This window comes from Lepidochelys olivacea (genome assembly GCF_965140295.1).
Source record: "Lepidochelys olivacea isolate rLepOli2 genome assembly, chromosome: 14".
NCBI lineage: Eukaryota > Metazoa > Chordata > Testudines > Cheloniidae > Lepidochelys > Lepidochelys olivacea.
In genome coordinates, this window is record NC_140424.1 from 37,876,438 (window position 1) to 37,897,436 (window position 20,999).

The window sequence follows — 20,999 nt, forward strand, 5'->3', positions numbered from 1 at the left end:
AGGTTTATTGTCATCAGCACAGTTATAGCACCTGGCAGACTTTACGAGGATACGAAGACATGTATGCCCATGAAAATGGACGCAGTTCAGTGAATGGCAGGACTTTCCATTCCCCCCTCGGCAGGACCAAGACAGTCTCTCAGAGATACATCTTTATAACAAACAAATTACGTATTGTCCCTCTGACATAGTTAGTTACTGCCCTCTGACTTAGCTAGTTATTACCTAATTCCTTGTACATATTGGTTTGATTAAAAACATCTTTATTTATTACACTGTCATCCTGACCTTGTCTTTTAGGAGGGGTCAGTGTGTTCCTATTATCGCTGGGGAATGCTTTTGTACCATCCTTGATATTGGGGTGTTCTGGTACCACCCTTTTGGAATGTGTTTGGATGAGTGCTCTGCACCTCTCGCACTTCTTAGGAATCTGTGCTTCTGCAATATCAGCCCTGTTCTTGCCAGATGGTGTGAGCTTGCAAGCAGGCGGGGCCTGGCGTTTGCTAACTTTGCTTTATGTCAGCAAAGCTTGTCCACTACTTTAGCTCAAGCCTCATACGAGGCCTCTGATACAAGGGCTTATATCTTAGGCTCTCTTCCTACTACATTGGGCATTGTCAATTCTTTCACTGCTGATCTTTTTCACCGAAACCTCCAGACACATGCCAATCCCTCAATAACCAAACAGCCTCTCATCCCACCCCAGGTGCCAACAGCCCAGATCCTCAAAGGTATTTCGGTGTCTAATTCCCATTGAAATACTCTCGTATATACCTTTAAGGTCCTGTGCCAAAATCCCCAAATGTCCCCCATCGAGGAACTAAAACCTCCAGCTCCCCTTTAAAAGAATCTCTCCCGCAGCTACGCATGCTCAGCACAAAGATGTTGGGATATTGGAAACTGATCACCTGGGAATAGTGCAAAATAAATGCAATCAAATATCTTGCTGCACTAATTGCACCATTTAAATCTATTTTAAAATGCCCTTTAAAATTGTCTCTGACGTTGCTGCAAAATCTCCCCTAGAGGCTGCAGAATCACAGGTGGCTACGGGCAGCATTTCTTATTCCCTGACCTTGCAAAATCCCTGGGCCTCCGGAATCATAAAGAATTGACAGACAAATGCCATTTGCTTCGCCTTCACGTCCATCTCTATGCCCTTTTGACTGGCCAGAAATACGCTCTAGCCTCAGAGTCGTGGAGTCAGATGTTAGAGAAACCTATTTTATGGTAGTCACATGAATAGGCTCTGACTTTTATTTTTCCCTGGGGGTGTTCCACCTCCACTCCACCCCGAGGCCCTGCCCCCATTCTGCCCCTTCCCCCAAAGCCCCACCCTTGCTCTGCCTCTTCCCACCCCCACTCCGCCCACTCCCGGAAGCCCCTGCCTGCCCACCACTCACTGTTCTCTGCCCTCCTCCAAACCCCGCCCTGAGCCACCAAACAGCTGTTTGTTGATGCCACCATCAGCTGTTTAGCGGTGCCCCCCAATTAGCTGATCGGGGCATTGCCAAACAGCTGATTGGCCACACCGCTGAACAGCTATGGCTGGTGGGTGCTGAGCTCCCACTATTTTTTTCCCAGGGGTGGTCCATCCCTAGAACACACCAGGAGTTAGCACCTACAATCCCATGGGACCATTCCCCTTCGCCCCATCTCAGGGACACAGCCGGAGTGGGGATCCCGCCAAAAAGAAAGGGAAGAGTCTCTCCCCAGTGAAAGAGGCTGGTGGGAAAATGAAGATCAGGAACTTGTTGTCAACATCAAAAAATGCCACCCGCCCCCCTTCATAGTCCAGAGCCACCCGGATTCTCCTGGGGATCGTAGGCAGGGGTAGAATGGTCTCACAGGAGGTGTAAGCCCGGTACTGACTGCCCCAGTGACCCACAGCCCAGATCTCCTGCTCAGGGTAATTGCTCATCCGTCCCTTCCTCCTTACAGACTCCCTGGCCACCCCCACTGACCAGATTCCTCCAACGCCCACCTCCACCTCCCAGTAGCATCTGCCCGAGGCGAACCCCTCACGGCCCAGCACGGAGAGAACGGAATCGAATCGCTCGGGATTGTCGGGCAGATCCCGCTGCTCGTGTCCCCGTCTCACGCCTTTCCCGTCCGCAGACAGGACGAGCTGGGGATGAGCCGTATCTGGATCCAGAGTCACATTTGCTGGGGAGAGAGAATCAGAGCATTAGGGGCAGAGCTCAGCCCTGGCGAAGGAGGGGACCTTTTCTCGCACTCCCCAGCAGCCCGGTCCCATCTGGGTCACTCCCTGATTTTCTGCCTCTCTGTCCCGGCTCTCTGTCCTCTCCCAGGTTCTACGGGTGCTGCAATGTCTGCTGCTGTGACTGCTTCTCTCTGCCTCCTCCCCTGCTGCGTCTCCCTTTGGGGGCTGCCCCACTGCCAGCAGCAGGGACAGAGCAGGGGAGGCAGCAGAACCTGGGAGTCACCAGTTGTGCCCGTTAAGGAGAGACACCCCAGCCCCAGCTAGCAAGGAGGAAGGAGGAGGCAGCCCAGACCACAGCCCAGACTCCTGTGTGGCCGGGGGGGGGGGGGGGCACAACCCTGAGGAAGAGCACCCAGCCCACTGTGGAATGGAAGAGAAATAGGGGATGCCAAACAATGGAGAGCTGTCTCTCAGCCCACGGGGCAGAGGGGAAGAGGAGGCACCCAGTGGTGTAGCCCACAGGGCAGGGGCGGGCAACTTTTTGGCCTGAGGGCCACATCGGGTTTCCAAAATTGTATGGAGGGCCGGTTAGGGGAGGCTGTGCCTGCCCCCTATCCGAGCCCCCCTGCTTCTTGCCCTCTGATTGCCCCCCATCCAACCGCCCCTGTTCCCTGTGCCCTGATGGCCCCCCCGGGTCTCCTACCTCATCCACCACCCCCTGTTCCCCCCCCGGCCTCTGAGTGCCCCATCCAACCCCTCCTCTCATTCCTGACTGCCCCCCCGGGACCCCTGCCCCCATTCAACCCCCTCTGTTCCCTGCCCTCTGACCGCCCCACCCCCATCCACACCACCGCCTCCACACCACCCCCTTGAACTCCCCTGCCCTCTATCCAACCCCCCCTGCCCCCTTACTGCGCTGCCTGGAGCACCAGTGGCTGGCAGCTCTGCAGCCGTGCCGCCCGGCTGGAGCCAGCCACACACCGCGCAGCACAGGCCCCAGGGGCTCGCAGCCCCACCGCCCCGAGCATTGCGCCCGCGGTGCAGTGAGCTGAGGCTGCGGGGGAACAGCACGGGAGGGGCTGGGGGGCGAGCCTCCCGGGGCAGGAGTTCAGGGGCCAGGCAGGAGGGGCCAGCAGGCCAGATGTGGCCTGCGGGCCGTAGTTTGCTCACCTCTGCCATAGGGCAAGCTTGCCTGTATTCACTGTCTTGCCTTCATTATATTTAGCTGTAATGCAAGAAACCTACAGACATGTGTACCGTAAATCAGGGGTTCTCAAACTTCATTGTACCACGACCCTGTTCCGACAACAAAAATTACTATATGACACCAGGAGGGGGGGACCGAAGCCTGAGCCCTCCTGCCCCAGTCAGGGGGGCCAAAGCCTAAGGGCTTCAGCCCAGGTGAGGGGCCTGTAACCCTGAGCCCCATCACCCAGGGCTGAAGCCCTCAGGCTTTGGCTTCAGCCCCGGGCAGTGGGGCTGGAGCTTCGGCTTTGGCTCTGGGCCCCAGCAAGTCTGACGCCAGCCCTGGTGATCCCATTAAAACGGGGTCATGACGATACACTTTGAGGTCACGACCCCCAGTTTGAGAACCACTGCAGGATTAGCTGAAGTATAAATTAGCATAAGTGTGGTTAAGCAGGTGGTAACCCTTGAATAGATAAATGGCCTAACGGTTACATTTTGATATTGGGAAATAAGGAGAGCTTGCTCAGTGGTACGAATTACAATGTTCCAGTCAGTACTACTGCAAGGAACATCAGAAGGAATAATCACAAATCCGCTGGAGCAAGGGGCGATGGTATGATCATAGGCTGAAATGGCTGTTACATGTTAACCCAGCATTTCTCAAACGGGGGTTCCGCGAGGGTATTCCAGGGGGTCTGCCGGCCCCACTGATCAACTCCTCCCCCTCCCTCCCTCAACGTCTCCCCCTCCCTCTCAGAGCCTCCTGCACACCGGGGAACAGCTGTTCAGCGGCGTGCAGGAGGCCCTGGGAGGGAGGGGGAGGAGCAGGGACGTGGCGTGCTCGGGGAAGAAGGCGGGGAAAAGGAGGGGCAGGGGTGGAGCAGGGGTGGGAAGAGATGGGGCAGGGGTGGGGCATTGGGGAAGGGTGGAGTGGGGCGGGGCCTGGGGCTGAGCAGCGGGATTGGGGGGGTCCGTGAAAAAATTTAAATCAAAATGGGGGTCCTCAGGTTGCTAAAGTTTGAGAACCACTGTGTTAACCTATAGATGCCAGAGACGGGGCTGGTCCTGTTGTCTCTTACCACCAGGTCCTCAACCAAGGCTGTGAGTATGCAATTCTAGGATAACCCTGGTACTGTATGATCTCTACCTTGTTATGTGGCTTGGGTCTTTTCTAGCTTTCTTCATTATTTTCATAAAGGTATCCAAGGTTTTACTTTGCCCTCAGGGTATGTGTCCTTGTCATCCAACCTGAGCCTCCCCACAAGAATTCAACCACCATCGTGTTAGGTCTGATTCTGGGGGAAGAACCTTACCACACACCAATCCAAACATGATTAACCTTCCAAAGGGTCAGGCAATAGTGGAGAGGTCCTAAAGAGCCAGGGTGAAGGGAGGATCATAAATGGACACCCCGCAGCCCAGTGGGAAGAGAAAATGGGAGATCCAGGTGACTGAGGGAGAGAAGCAAGTGCCCCGGGGGGACACTGGGGGAGGATCAAGCCAACAGCACTGAGTCCCAGTCAGTCAGTGGATTGCACTGCCACCCCCCATCTCACTCCCATGCCGCGCTTGTCATGTGGGAACAGCAGTTAAGGGGTCAATATGGTAGGATGTTTAAGTCCCCATCCCTTTTCCTGTCGCCCTCTCTCTCTCTGTTGGCAGGAGGCTGTTTTGTTTGATCTCGGAGGGTCTTCTGCCATTCAAGCTGGAGCTACAAATGCAAACCAGGAAATATCTCTGTAAAAACTCACCCTTTCTTCCCGTGGTGTCCACGCCCCACGCTAGAGACCTCCCTGCACTGGTCTCTAGCCCCAGAGCCAGAGTGTCTAGAGAGGAGAGATGTCATGGAGTCAGCTTTATGCCCAGCTTTCCACTCTGAATTAAACAAGTCCGCTTAATGAGGGTAAGGAAACAGACATAGGGAAAGGGGCAGAGATATGGAGAGAAAAAACTTGTTTAGTCAAGCCTGATGTAACTTAAACGGAATCAAGAATATCCCAGGAGCATTTTTATGTGACTATATCACTTGCTTTCTCGAAGGATCTCAGAACACCAATACATTCCTAGATTGAACATCAGAGAGCCCAGCGCAGACTGCATTTCTCGTCTGTTGGCCTGACCCATTGAGCTTTGATCAGCCCCACTGGTTGCTCCCTAGTGGTGAGGGGCTGGGCTGAGCTAAGCTGGGAGACTTGGTGTAAATCGTCACTTGCTAGGAGAACTAACAGGAGAGCTTGGGAGGGAGCCGAGAGAGGGCACACAAGAGGCTTTCCTTCTCTGTGCGGATTTCAAGATGGCCAGTGCTAGAACAGCAGCGGTGATCTACCAGGGATGTGCCATGTTTTCTTTTCTGCCGGAAGCCAGAAGGGACTTCCTGTGCATGAAATGCAAGGGGCTGGCTGTGCTGGAGGAATAGAACATCGTGATTTTGAAGATGGGGAAACTGAGGCACATAGCACTGAATTGATTTTTCCAGGGTCACTCACCGAATCGGTGGAAGAGCTAGAACAAAACCCAAGTCTCCTGACTCCCAGCCCCCAGCTCTATCTCCTGGATCTGTTCCTTTTTCTCTATTATTAAACCATTGTTTACTGGATCTCTTTCTCCGTTCATTCATGAGTAGGGGCCCTGCCAAATTCATGGCCCAGTTTGGTCAATTTCACAGTCATGGGATTTTAAAAATAATACATTTCATGATTTTAGCTATTTAAATCTGAAATTTCATGGTGTTGTAATTGTAGGGGTCCTGACCCAAAAAGGAGTTGTGGGGGAGTCGCAAGGTTATTATGGGGGGGGGGGGTTGTGGTACTGCTACCCTCACTTCTGTGTTGCTGGGGGCAGTGCCTGCCTTCAGAGCTGGGCAGCTGCAGAGCGGCGGCTGCTGGCCGGGAGATCAGATTTCACAGGGGGAGACCAGATTTCACAGTCTGTGACGCATTTTTCATGGCTGTGAATTTGGTAGGGCCCTATTCATAAGCAGGATTCAGACCCTTTTGGATCTGGCACTGCTCCCTTCACCTGGATCCCAAATTTCTCATGATGTAGGAGAAACAAGTGAATAAAACATTGAACCACATTCATGTTATTTCATTTCTGAATCCTCATTCGAAACTTCTTTTGGCCTGGACAGTTCCCAGTCCCACGGCCCCGTCCAATGGTCCTATACTGTTCTTTTGCTGGGTTGTACATTGGCTGCTAAGTGGCCAGAGCCCATCTCCTCTCACAGTCACAGAGACGCAACTCGATCCTCCGCCTGCCTCCCGCCTTGGTACCTTTGAATTTCCTCAGGGTCTCCTTTAAAGCAATAGTTTGTTGAGAGAAATCACTAAGCCTCTTTTCCAGCTCAGGAGAAATCCCCATGGGCTGCTGGAACATTTTGCACCTGGAGAGAGAAAACTCTCTGAAGTAAATTGTATTCATTACATTAATTACTCCTTATTATGCATTACTTAATTGCCTTTTAATATGAAGCTCATGCCAGCCTGCTCTGGGGCCACAGAGAATGGATTCCTCCGTGTGTCCTACCCTCACAGAAGGTGACACCAAGGCACTGGCTGTGCATGCTTCCCCCACAGTCATGATCCATCCTTAGGCTACAGAGACTATTAGGCCCAGATCCACAAAGGGATTTAGGCATCTAAGTCCCAGATTTAGGTGGCATTGAAACCCCCTTCATCTGCCACCTAACCCTGTAGATGCCTGTTAGGGGGCTTATTCCTTCACCCGCTCACTTCCCTGGTCCTTCTCGCATGAACAGAGAGCAACAATACCCAAAGTCCAAAGGTGCAAACAATTCGATGTTTATTGGGGTGAACTTCCAGCAAGCAATGATTCCAATTTCCTTCCTTAGTGTCCCCCTTCCCAGCTCACATATGATATATGCCATCATGTGCCAGCAATGCCCCTCTGCCATTTACATTGGTCAAACTGGACAGTCTCTACGTAAAAGAATAAATGGACACAAATCAGATGTCAAGAATTATAACATTCATAAACCAGTCGGAGAACACTTCAATCTCTCTGGTCACGCAATCACAGACTTGAAGGTCGCTATCTTACAACAAAAAAACTTCAAATCCAGACTCCAGCGAGAAACTGCTGAATTGGAATTCATTTGCAAATTGGATACTATTAATTTAGGCATAAATAGAGACTGGGAGTGGCTAAGTCATTATGCAAGGTAGCCTATTTCCCCTTGTTTTTTCCTACCCCCCCCCCCAGATGTTCTGGTTTAACTTGGATTTAAACTTGGAGAGTGGTCAGTTTGGATGAGCTATTACCAGCAGGAGAGTGAGTTTGTGTGTGTATGGGGGTGGGGGGGTGAGAAAACCTGGATTTGCGCTGAAAATGGCCCACCTTGATTATCATGCACATTGTAGGGAGAGTGGTCACTTTGGATGAGCTATTACCAGCAGGATAGTGAGTTTGTGTGTGTGGTTTTTGGGAGGGGGGTGAGGGGGTGAGAGAACCTGGATTTGTGCAGGAAATGGCCCAACTTGATTATCATGCACATTGTGTAGAGAGTTGTCACTTTGGATGGGCTATTACCAGCAGGAGAGTGAATTTGTGGGGGGGGGTGGAGGGTGAGAAAACCTGGATTTGTGCTGGAAATGGCCCAACCTGATGATCACTTTAGATAAGCTATTACCAGCAGGACAGTGGGGTGGGAGGAGGTATTGTTTCATATTCTCTGTGTGTATATAAAGTCTGCTGCAGTTTCCACGGTATGCATCCGATGAAGTGAGCTGTAGCTCACGAAAGCTTATGCTCAAATAAATTGGTTAGTCTCTAAGGTGCCACAAGTACTCCTTTTCTTTTTGCGAATACAGACTAACACGGCTGTTACTCTGAAACCAATCATTTTACTGAAATTTAACTAACTAATCCTAACATATTGTAACATGATTAACTAACCAATTATATCCCAACACCTTAATTAGTTTACACCCAGCAAAATTAATTATACAGCGGACAGAAACAATCACAGAACCAGACAGAGATTATACAGACAAACAATAGGGAAATGGGGTCTACAGTGATAGAACAACAAAGAAATGAGGATTTCACATCCCAGCTATTGATAAGTGGGTTCTTGCCAGACAGGATGCTGTCAAACTGAGTTTTCTTTTACATCTTCTAGGCACTTCCCTTTTTCTGGAGGCGATAGGCACTATCAGGAGAGGATTGTATTCCTAACAGCCCAATAGCACCTTATTTCAATGTGACTAGGTTGGAATGTGAGGAGGTGACCAGTCGCTTCCCAGCTTATGGCTGCCTCTGCTGCTTAGCCAGAGGCCTTAGCCTAAGAACAGGGCCTCAGGCTGTCACAGTAAGAGAAGGCCCTTACACCCACAGACAGTGATTTTGATTCTTTCTTTTATACCTCTATAACTAGCTAAGTGATAAGAATACACCTAAATTCTTAAAGTATAGGCCTTTGCAGACAGACCTGAATATCTACATCCTAACAATGCCTAAGCACACTCAACACCTACCTTTCAGCCACAACGCACAGTCAACCTGTGGAACTCTTTGCCGGAGGATGTTGTGAAGGCCAAGACTAGAACAGGGTTTGAAAAAGAACTAGATACATTCATGGAGGACAGGTCCATCAATGGCTATTAGCCAGGCTGGCAGGGATGGTGTCCTGAGCCTCTGTTTGCCAGAAGCTGGGAATGGGCGACAGGGGATGGATCACTTGGTGATTGCCTGTTCTGTTCATTCCCTCTGGGGCACCTGGCATTGGACACTGTCGGGAGACAGGATAGTGGGCTAGATGGGCCATTGGTCTGACCCCGTGTGGCCGCTCTTAAGTTCTAAAAATGCCCTAGGTACCTACGTTTCTGCCTCTGGGCACAGGCACTGCTGCCTCCCCATAGGCGTCTCCTGCCTATGCTGCAGTGCAGTCCTCAAACCGGGGAGGTGCCCCCCCACCTATCTTGCCTGTAGATGTGCTGAGACATGCCTAACGGCACACAAAATGGGTAACCCCTGGGGTATGGGATGTTCTGCAGTGGGTCTCTCAGTCTCTCCTGTTGAGGTGGTTCAACCTTTTTATACATAATTAAATATGACTTGGGCCAGACAGAGAATGCCTTGCCAGTCCCAGAGGGCACTCACCTGAGAGGTGGAAAACCTATGGTCAAATCTCATCGTTGCAATGCCTTAGAAGATACGGGCCTATGTGTATGGGTAGGAAGGAAGCTGCATCCTGGCCACTTTGGTTCATGTCCTTCATGCTCTGATGGCCAGGATGTTCCCACATTGCTAGCGGTCTTTGTATTGTAGACCTCGAGCCCAACAGCAACTGGAGTCAGACCAGTCCCTCACCAGACACAGCTCACTCCACACAAAGGGTACATCTGCACTCTTCTTTCAGCGCGGTATAGAGTGCGTACACGGGGAGGCCCCCTTCGCATGGGTGTAAATAGCAGTGCAGGCCATGAGGCATGGCTTAGGTGAGTAAAGACACTCCTGAAGGGTGAGGGTATGTAGACGAGAACATACCCCACATGCTCTCTGCTCACCCAAGTCATGCCTCCCCATCTACTCAGTGCTGTTTTCAGTGGGGTAGCGTCCCGCTGACTCCCTGCAGCTGGAGCCCCTCCCCGCTGCAGGAGAAAAGACTCCAGAAGTGGGGAAAGGCTCTGGCAATGGGAGAGACAGCGGGGAAAGGCTCCTGCAGCTTCCCACTACAGGAACCTGTCCCCACAGCAAGGGAAAGTCTCCAGCAGGGGAAGGCCGCAGGGAAAAGTGGCCTTTCCTTATTGCCTCCCCCCTGCCGGAGCCTTTCACCGCATGTAGTTACACAGCACAGTGTGGACAGAGCCTGTTTCTCATTGCGGTCGTGTAGCTACACACACCCTATATGCCACCACCAGTGGTGTGTACTGTAGACGTAGCCAAAGAGTCAGCAGTGCTGGATTGTAACCAGGGCCCTAGAGATGAAAGGCCTCTTAATCCATCCCCAGCATCCTGAGACAGCCAGTCCCTTAGAGGTGGAAGCAGTGCTTAATTTGTGCCAGGCCATGCCAGGGCTCAGTGCCAACACCTCTGGGCCTGGCAGTTCACAGCCCCAGCACCTCTGGGCTTGATGCATCAGTTATGAAAGTAAAAAAATATGGCTCCTAATTGCCTGAGCCTGGGCACTTCTTTCATTACAAAGTAATCACTGGGTGGAAGACATTTAAAACCACTTAATTAAACTTAACACAGGAGAGTTGTGACTGTGCCCCTATTGCTGCTGTGCCCTGGGGTTTTAACACCTTGCTGCTGTGCCCTGGGGTTTTAACATGACAAGAGAATGAAAGGCGAGGGGGAGTGAGAAGGAGCCATGTACCTGCTCAAGGTGATCCTGATGTCCTAGAAGGGAGAGAAAGAGAGAGAGGGAGTTGATTGCACATGTGAAATACCAAACACCCATCAAGTTCCATAGGTTAAAGTCACAACCTACTTCTACATATTTATTAAAGCATCTGGATCACAGAGTCGGATTTTCCAAAACAGCTACTAAATCTTCCCCTGGGGTTAGACGGCACGTTCTGTTGGGCACAGAGAAACAATCCAGGGTGTTTTCAAAAGGCAAATGCTAATCAGGAAAATTAACATTTCCCACCCCAATCTCCACCTCCATCTCCACAGCAGATTCCTGGGTTTGGCACATGTTATGTTGCCTTAGCAAAATGTTTAGACTCCTACTTTGGACGCTCGGTTATGGGGTTCATTTGCTGGCTCTGCTGCAGGGTCTCTCTGTGCCTGGCACATTGGGGCCTCTGGAGGCTATTGCAATACAAACAAATAAGTTAAATATTTATGGGCTTATTTGGATTTGATCTTCCCTAAGGCACTAGCTGAGTGCAGAACTCTGGCAAGCAAAGTTGCCACAGGGCTCTAGCATTCTGCATGCACAAGGTAGCCATAGGCAGCGTCTCACAAAGAACTGGGAGAGCAGGCTACATACCAGGAATATTCCACATCAGATTTCAGAGTAGCAGCTGTGTTAGTCTGTATTCACAAAAAGAAAAGGAGTACTTGTGGCACCTTAGAGACTAACCAATTTATTTGAGCATGAGCTTTTGTGAGCTACACCTCACTTCATCCGATGCATAAAAGTGGAAAATGCAGTGAGGATGTTTTTATACACACAGACCATGAAAAAATGGGTGTTTTTCACTTCAAAAGGTTTTCTCTCCCCCCACACCACTCTCCTGCTGGTAATAGCTTATGTAAAGTGATCACTCTCCTTACAATGTGTATGATAATCAAGGTGGGCCATTTCCAGCACAAATGGGGCGGCAGCGGGGGGGAGGGGAGGTTAGGAAAAAACAAGGGGAAATAGCAAAAAGAAAAGGAGTCCTTGTGGCACCTTAGAGACTAACCAATTTATTTGAGCATGAGCTTTTGTGAGCTACAGCTCACTTCATCGGATGCATACTGTGGAAAGTGTAGAAGATCTTTTATACACACAAAGCATGAAAAAATACCTCCCCCCACCCCACTCTCCTGCTGGCAATAGCTTATCTAAAGTGATCACTCTCCTTACAATGTGTATGATAATCAAGTTGGGCCATTTCCAGCACAAATCCAGGTTTTCTCATCCCTCCCACCCACACACACACACAAACCCACTCTCCTGCTGGTAATAGCTTATCTAAAGTGACCACTCTCCTTACAATAAGAAAAGAAGGAGCTACAAGCTCACAAAAGCTTATGCTCAAATAAATTGGTTAGTCTCTAAGGTGCCACAAGTCCTCCTTTTCTTTTTGCGAATACAGACTAACACGGCTGCTACTCTGAAACCTGTCTTTATGAATGTTATAATTCTTGACATCTGATTTGTGACTTTGTCCTTACCCATAACTATTTTACATCTGGGGACAATGTATACCTTCAGATCAGCGGCACTGTTATGGGTACCCGCATGGCCCCACAGTATGCCAACATTTTTATGGCTGACTTAGAACAACGCTTCCTCAGCTCTCGTCCCCTAACGCCCCTACTCTACTTGCGCTATATTGATGACATCTTCATCATCTGGACCCATGGAAAAGAAGCCCTTGAGGAATTCCACCATGATTTCAACAATTTCCATCCCACCTCAGCCTGGTCCAGTCCACACAAGAGATCCACTTCCTGGACACTACAGTGCTAATAAACAATGGTCACATAAACACCACCCTATAGCGGAAACCTACTGACCGCTATTCCTACCTACATGCCTCCAGCTTTCACCCTGACCACACCACACGATCCATCGTCTACAGCCAAGCTCTGCGATACAACCGCATTTGCTCCAACCCCTCAGACAGAGACAAACACCTACAAGATCTCTATCAAGCATTCTTACAACTACAATACCCACCTGCGGAAGTGAAGAAACAGATTGATAGAGCCAGAAGAGTTCCCAGAAGTCACCTACTACAGGACAGGCCTAACAAAGAAAATAACAGAACGCCACTAGCCGTCACCTGCAGCCCCCAACTAAAACCCCTCCAACGCATTATTAAGGATCTACAACCTATCCTGAAGGATGGCCCAACACTCTCACAAATCTTGGGAGATAGGCCAGTCCTTGCCTACAGACAGCCCCGCAACCTGAAGCAAATACTCACCAGCAACCACATGCCACACAACAGAACCACTAACCCAGGAACCTATCCTTGCAACAAAGCCCGTTGCCAACTGTGCCCACATATCTATTCAGGGGACACCATCACAGGGCCTAATCACATCAGCCACACTATCAGAGGCTCGTTCACCTGCACATCCACCAATGTGATATATGCCATCATGTGCCAGCAATGCCCCTCTGCCATGTACACTGGTCAAACTGGACAGTCTCTACGTAAAAGAATAAATGGACACAAATCAGATGTCAAGAATTATAACATTCATAAACCAGTCGGAGAACACTTCAATCTCTCTGGTCACGCGATTACAGACATGAAAATTGCAATTCTTCAACAAAAAAACTTCAAATCAAGACTCCAGCGAGAAACTGTTGAATTGGAATTCATTTGCAAATTGGATACAATTAATTTAGGCTTGAATAGAGACTGGGAGTGGCTAAGTCATTATGCAAGGTAACCTATTTCCCCTTGTTTTTTCCTAACCCCTCCCACCCCTCAGACGTTCTTGTTAAACACTGGAATTGTGCTGGAAATGGCCCACCTTGATTATCATACACATTGTAAGGAGAGTGATCACTTTAGATAAGCTATTACCAGCAAGAGAGTGAGTTTGTGTGTGGGTGGGTGGGGGGGGGGGTGAGAAAACCTGGATTTGTGCTGGAAATGGCCCAACTTGATTATCATACACATTGTAAGGAGAGGTTTCAGAGTAACAGCCGTGTTAGTCTGTATTCGCAAAAAGAAAAGGAGTACTTGTGGCACCTTAGAGACTAACCAATTTATTTGAGCATAAGCTACAGCTCACTTTGAGCTGTAGCTCACGAAAGCTCATGCTCAAATAAATTGGTTAGTCTCTAAGGTGCCACAAGTCCTCCTTTTCTTTTTGTGAATACAGACTAACACGGCTGTTACTCTGAAACCTGTCATTATGCAAAGGGGAAATAGGTTACCTTGCATAATGACTTAGCCACTCCCAGTCTCTATTCAAGCCTAAGTTAATTGTATCCAATTTGCAAATGAATTCCAATTCCACATCAGAGAGAATTTTGGGGGTAATTTTGGCATCATCCCCTGTGCATCATCCCAATTTTGTGCATCATCCCCTGTGAAGATAGTTCAGGATACCGTGCAGAGGCAACTGGGTGTCTCTAACAGAAGTGGGGAAAGGCTCTGGCAATGGGGAAAGGCTCCTGCCCACTGCTGGAGCCTATCCCCACAGCAAGGAAATTCACCTGCAGGAAATCACTCGCTGGCTGCTGGCACTTCCCCTCCAGCTCACTGATCAGGCTATTAAGGTGGGAAATCTCCATGGGAAATCTGGTGACCGTTTCCTTTTGCCACTTTGTAATCCTGTCCAACTCTTCCAGCCGGGCCAGCAGGAGCCGCTCTTGTTCCTCCAGAAACTGGCGGAGCTGCTGAAATTCAAACCCAATTCTCTGCCTCTCCTTTTTGATCTTTTCCTGTAACAAACAGATAGAAATGGGGAATGGGCAGGTAAAGACCCTGCAGAGAGATCAGGGTATTTCATACAGCCATGTGTCTGCCAAAGGGAAATTTCTCACTACCCCAAAAAGTCATTTCAAGACTTTTTTTTGAGACAAACTCCCTATGGATGAGAGAGAGATCTTCCTAAAGCTTCCTTAGTCAGTCCCAATTTATGTTAATAGTGTGTGATCTTTAGCATAGATTCATAGATTCCAAGGCCAGAAGAAACCATTGTGATCATCTAAGTCTGACCTGTGTAACACAGGCCATAGGATTTTCCAAAACATTTTTTCTTTAATTAGAGCATATCTTTTTTTAAAAAAAAACAATCTTGATTTAAAAATTGACAGTGATTGAGAATCTGCCATGACCCTTGGTAATATTCCAGTGGTTAATTATCCTCACTGTTAAAAATATACACCTTATTTACAGTCTGAATTTGTCTAGCTTCAACTTCCAGCCAGACAACTGTGGTATATTTTTGTCCTCTAGTTTCAAAGAGCTCATTATCAAACATTTGTTTCCCATGTAGGTATTTACACACCGCGATCCAGTCACTTCTGAAGCCTTATTTATGTTAAGTTGAATAGATGGAGCTCCTTGCATCTATGACTAGAAGGCACGTTTTCTATTCTATTGATCAGTCTCGTAGCTCTTCTCTGAACCCTCTCCAGTTTATCAGCATCCTTTCTGAATTGAGGACACCAGAACTGGACACAGGATTCCAACAGCAGTTTCACCAGGACCAAATACAGAGGTAAAATAACGTCTCTACCCCTACTCGAAAGTCCCATGGTTACGCATCCAAGGATCACAGTTTGGCTTCCGTGCTGCATGATGAGGATGTTCTCATATCACTGGCCTAGTGAACTCCAGATTCATCTAGCAACAGAAAGGGCAGCAGGAGGCAGGTCTCAGGTTAACATTCTCTCTCTCTCTCTGGCTGTGTCTACACTGAAACCGCTACAACTGAGGGCGTCAGTGTAGACACTCACTGCAGCAACAGGAGGAGGTCACCCCAGAGGCAGATCAAGTTCTCCTGGGGTCCTGGGCCGCAGCAAGTGAGGGGGCCCCGATGCCAAAACGGTGGCCCTACCCCACTCCTTCCGCCTGCAGCCCCACCCCCGTTCCGCCCCTTCCACCTGCAACCCCGTACATGGCCCACCCTTGTTCCGCCCCTCCCCCCCCGTGGCCCTCCCCTTGTTCTACCCACGGCCCCACTCTTGTTCCGCCTCTTCCCCCATGGTCCTGCCCCTGTTCCATCCAGTCCTGCCCCCGTTCCACTCCTTCCCCCACAGCCCTATTGCACCCCCTTCCCCGCTTGCTCCTTCCCCCCACTGTGGCACCAAGACTGGAGAAGCTGTGCACCGAGGTTGTGGTGAGAGCTCCTCCCACCCTGGGGCCGTGGCGGGGGGAGATTTTTCCAGGCTGTTGGCCCATGCGGTAATTTGGCACTGGTTCTCCCATTGCTGTGCTAAATCCACCTCCCCAAGAAGCAGTCACTAGGTTGATGGAAGAATTCTTCTATCGACTCAGCACTGTCTACACCAGCATAGGTCAGCGTAACTATGTCTTTCGGGGGGGGGTGGATTTTTCACATCCCTGAATGACATAGCTAGGTCAAACTAACATGTTAGTGTAGACCTGGCCCATCTCTCTATCTCACGCACACACACACACCCTGCACTGGCAGAGACTTCTGGGCAAAGGGAGGTGCGGGAAATTAAAAGCATGACACCAACAAAAAAATCCAATGAGAAAAATCATGATATCAGCATATCAGTCATTTAAAAAACAAATACAAACCACAGAGACAAATGCTCATTAACACACAAGAGAGAGACACCCAGAAATTTCCTATAGGCACTCCCGTGGACAGAGACGACCCACGCCTGCTACTAGTGGCGGGGGCGGGAGGGGAAAGTGAGGACAGCTGGCTTCAGCAGTGTAACTGAGCATGCTCAGTCCGTGGGCGCATGCTCAGTACAAACCATGCAGCAAATCTGGGGGGGCACATGATCCCCCTATGTGTTGCCTCTGCATGTGGAAATGCAATCACACACGCATCACACTCAGGAGCATGTGGTCACAGAAGAACAGAAATACCATCCCCACATGGAAGTCATAGAGTGAGAGACACATTGACACATACTTATTTATTGTCTCAGAGAGACACAAGCATTCACATCCCAGGCTCTTAAGCTTGAGCTCCACTTAAAAGTTATAGCAAAAAGAAAAGGAGTACTTGTGGCACCCTAGAGACGAACCAATTTATTTGAGCATAAGCTTTCATGAGCTGCATCCGATGAAGTGAGCTATAACTCACGAAAGCTCATGCTCAGATAAATTGGTTAGTCTCTAAGGTGCCACAAGTCCTCCTGTTCTTTTTGCGAATACAGACTAACACGGCTGCTACTCTGAAACTTAAAAGTTATATCAGCATAATCACAGCAGTCAGGGGTCACAGCGCTAGGAAGAATTCTTCCGTCGACCTCTCGGGGAGGTGGATTACCTACGCTGATGGGAGAGCCCCTCCTGTCAGCGTAAGTTGTGTCCACACTTGTGTCTACAGCTGTGCAGTGGTGGTGTTTTCAGTGTAGACAAGCCCCAAGATCTAATAGTCCATATCTAAATCCTAGTCTAGACAAAGCCAGCAATACTCACTCACAGATAGAGATCCCCTCTCTGCTTTGGGCACCTACCAGATACTCCCAGCTCCTCCTCTCGCCAGTCAGTTTAAATTCCAGGAGTTTTTCTCTCTCTTCCCTCAGAGCCTGCAGTCGAGCCTTGACTCGCTCCTGAGAAGAGAAAAAGATTTTGGTGGGATTTCCTTTTTGGGTGGGGGAGGAGTGGATCCAATTCAGACTTCACTTAAATAAACTCTTTACCAGCTACTCTAACTCACGGGGAGAACTTTCTTAATGCCACTTGCATGTAAATTCCCTGACTGGCTGGGGCCAAGTTTGCCTCCCATAATTCACTGGGCTCATGCTCAAATAAATTGGTTAGTCTCTAAGGTGCCACAAGTACTCCTTTTCTTTTTGCATAATTCACTGGGTTTCCCCCCCCAGTCAGTAATGCTGGCCTGTATAACAAACCAAGGGCTCTGCTTAGCAGTCAGGCAGTCTGGGGAGCAAGGAGTGGGTTATTGCTTTGTTGGGTATGAAATTAATGACACAAAAGAAGACAAAAATGACCTTAGTCAACTTTATTTCAAATAGACCAGCTTCAGAAAGGAACTTGCAACATCTAAAGGGCTCGTCTATGCTAGAATCGCCACAGCAGCACAGCTGTACCAATGCAGTTGTTAGCAAAATACATCCATTAAAAAGCCAGGGAATTAGGAGTCAGTGTTAAACTGGATACCCAGTGTACAAGAATTGGAGAAAGGCATTACCTTCTTGGGAGTGAAATTAGTGGCGTAGAGCAAGGAGTAATATATTACTCCAGTCAATTTTATTCACAACAGGTTCAGTGACTGAGGAATGTTATTTCAGGGTGAAATAGCCCTGATCCTGGGGCACACACATGCTTAATTTACTAATCTAAGTAGCCTCATTGACATGGTAATATAAATTTAAGCATGTGCATAAGTATTTATCTAGACTTGCCAGTCATTACAGGTGTGAATTTAAAGCACAGTACATGTGTGGACAGTTTTACTCCAAGACAACAGTGATGTATTCCTATTCAGCTTAATCCACTTTACAGGAGCAAGAGCACCCTTGCTCCAAAATAAGAGCGTCCACACACGGAGTTGATCAGGAATTTCTCCATGTGATGGACAAGCCCTAAGTAGTGTTTGGAAGACTGTGACCTTCGATGCAAAAGGGCACACTCATTTAGGTCTAATTCCCAGATTATGTAACATTTTCTTTAATGTTAGGTGCACAGATCAGTAACTTAAGAACACAACCCCTTGCAGGAACGCTTGTTAGCAAAATGGATGAATGAGACGTTAGGTGTTCAGGTTCCACTAGAAAAAAAAAACAGTTATCAGGAGCAAAGATAAAAAAATTAGTGGCTAAGGCCTTGCTCCTCAAAGATACCTAGGCTCTCAATTTCCAGTGATTTCAATGGAATCCAGAAATCTAAATACCTCTGAAGCTCTGGGCCAAAATTCCATGCAAGAACTCTGTTGTGAGCATAAATAGACCATCAATAACGCAGGAAATGAGAAGTTCAAGTTAAACTGGAAAGAAACCCAAACGTTTAGTCTAGAAATTGCCCAGCGAAGGGCCCAAATTACACTAGGATTTACTGAACTGCTGCCATTTTGATTTTGAAAAGCCAACCAACCAGCATTTCTCAAGTTGCAGTGGGGGAGGTTTAGATTGGATATTAGGAAAAACTTTTTCACTAGGAGGGTGGTGAAACACTGGAATGCGTTACCTAGGGAGGTGGTGGAATCTCCTTCCTTAGAGGTTTTTAAGGTCAGGCTTGACAAAGCCCTGGCTGGGATGATTTAATTGGGGATCGGTCCTGCTTTGAGCAGGGGGTTGGACTAGATGACCTTCTGGGGTCCCTTCCAACCCTGATATTCTATGATTCTATGATTCTATGAAAAACATAAATGAGGCATCAATGGAGACTCTGGAGAGAGAGATTTCCTACCTTGTACTTCTGGGCAGCCTCCTCTATGGGAACCGCAACGTGAGCTCCATGCGCCCAGGACTCTCTGCAGACCAAACATATTAATTGCTGTTCCTCCACACAGAAGAGTTTCAGAGGCTCCCCGTGTTTCTCACACATGCGCTCCCCCTCTGGCTCTTTCCCTGCTGGTAACTTCAACTGTTTCACCAGCACCGCCATGTTCGCCAGCTCCCTGCTGGGCCTGAAGTTTCTCTGCTGGGCGGTTTCTCTGCACTGGGGGCAGGAGAAGTTGGGCTCCGACTCCCCCCAGCACTGAGTGATGCAGGCCCGGCAGAAGTTGTGCCCGCAGTGGATAGACACCGGGTCTCGGAAATACTCCAAGCAGATGGAACAAGCAGCTTCCTCTTGGAGTTTTTCCACAGTAGCCATGGCTCTCCATGAGGACAAGTGTGACAGCAGGTTAAATTCACATCACTTCCCTTTGAGTGCAGCCTGACAGCATTTCTTCTTCTGGAGCCGGCTCATTTGCTGGGCTGGAATGAGCCCCATCTAGTTTCAGCCCCTGAGGCACTGGAGAGCAATGTGACCCTCCCCATGCAGGGAACAGTGCTACTTAATTCCCAGGTTAAAAAAAAACTCTTTGAAACCGCAATTAAGAGAATGCATCTCTCTGCTATTGAAGGGCAGAAAGGTGAAATCCTGCCCCCAAATGTCAATAAATGAATGTAATGTAATCATTTATTTAAATCCAGACACAGTAAGAAAAGTTATTGGCGGTTAGGAGTCAGATTTCACCTAACAGATAAAGATTATCCATCACGGGAGACTTTTAAGAGCAGGTTAGACAAACACCTGTCAGGGATGATCAGATAATACTTAGTCCTGCCATGAGGGCAGGGGACTGGCCTAGATGACCTCTCAAGGTCCCTTCCAGTTCTATGATTCTATGATTACCAAGTAGGGAAGCGCTCCAAGCTAAGCGTATCTCTGTCCCTGTCCTTCTTTATCCCCTGCTGATCTGCCACCTTTGCACCACCCAAGTTGTGTTTATGTTTATTGATATTCCTGTAGCTCCTAGACCTGCCCCAGTCAGGCTCAATGTGCTGCAAGCCAGACAGACTTGTAATAAACGCCCAGATCCTCAGGTATTTAGCCTCCAATGGAAGTTAGGAGACTAAATACATTCCAGGACCTGGATCAAAGGAAAAATCCTTCCTCCGTATTCATTAACATTCCCACGATTTCCTGGAGCAGGGAAAGGAGTGGATGCTGCAGACAGGGCTGTACATCAGCCATGGCAGACCATTAAAGGCAAGGCAAACAAGCAACAAAAAACAAAACTCAGAAACTGAGACCTGGTCTGCACTAGGGCATTCAGGCCGTATAACGACATCGCTCAGGGGATGTGAAAAATCCACCCCCGTGAGTGACACAGCCTAGTGCAGCCTAGACCACAACCCAGCCCCCAGGGTGGAGAGCACTGTGTGGCTGGGAGAACGCCATAGCTCCCATCTCTCGGGCAGGTGGAGGACCTACGCCAACAACGGGAGAAGTCTTCCCGCCAGCGTCGGTAGCGTCTTCACTGACGTGCTACAGCGGCACCACTTCACCGTTTTAAGCGTAGACCTGCCCTCAGTGGGAGGAGACGGGGATGGTCGGAGGTTTAAAACCTTCCCTGCCCTGAAGACCCTTTGGTTTAGGTTGACCAGTCAGACGATGGGTGGGGGAAGGGGATACAGGAGACAAAGCAGAGCAGGAAGTGGGTGCCCTGACATTTAGTCTGTTTGTCAGCAGGTTGTTGTGATTGTTTTGTCTATCTGTCTATGGACCTTTCCAGTGGGGGACAGGAGCGGCTTAAGCTCCCTAAAAGTGAGGGGGGGGGAAGCAACCAGTGCCCAAACCATGGCCCCGGCCCCTGTGCCGCCCCACCCCCCTGGGGC

At 49.1% G+C, this 20,999-nt stretch overlaps 1 protein-coding gene across 1 annotated transcript in view; it reads right to left on the reverse strand.

Moving 5' to 3' along the window:
• Window positions 1–19,574, reverse strand: part of LOC311530978 (zinc finger protein RFP-like) — a 39,631-nt gene extending 20,057 nt beyond the window's left edge. Inside the window, exons 1-7 of the mRNA XM_084648050.1 lie at window positions 19,081–19,574; window positions 17,169–17,264; window positions 14,214–14,441; window positions 10,692–10,714; window positions 6,625–6,734; window positions 5,104–5,178; window positions 1,752–2,166 (exon numbers count right to left, since the gene is read on the reverse strand). Of these exons, the coding sequence (XP_084504176.1) occupies window positions 1,752–2,166; window positions 5,104–5,178; window positions 6,625–6,734; window positions 10,692–10,714; window positions 14,214–14,441; window positions 17,169–17,264; window positions 19,081–19,488 (1,355 nt within the window). The 5' untranslated portion in view covers window positions 19,489–19,574. The remainder of the gene's footprint in view (window positions 1–1,751; window positions 2,167–5,103; window positions 5,179–6,624; window positions 6,735–10,691; window positions 10,715–14,213; window positions 14,442–17,168; window positions 17,265–19,080) is intronic.
• Window positions 19,575–20,999: the final 1,425 nt, after the last annotated feature.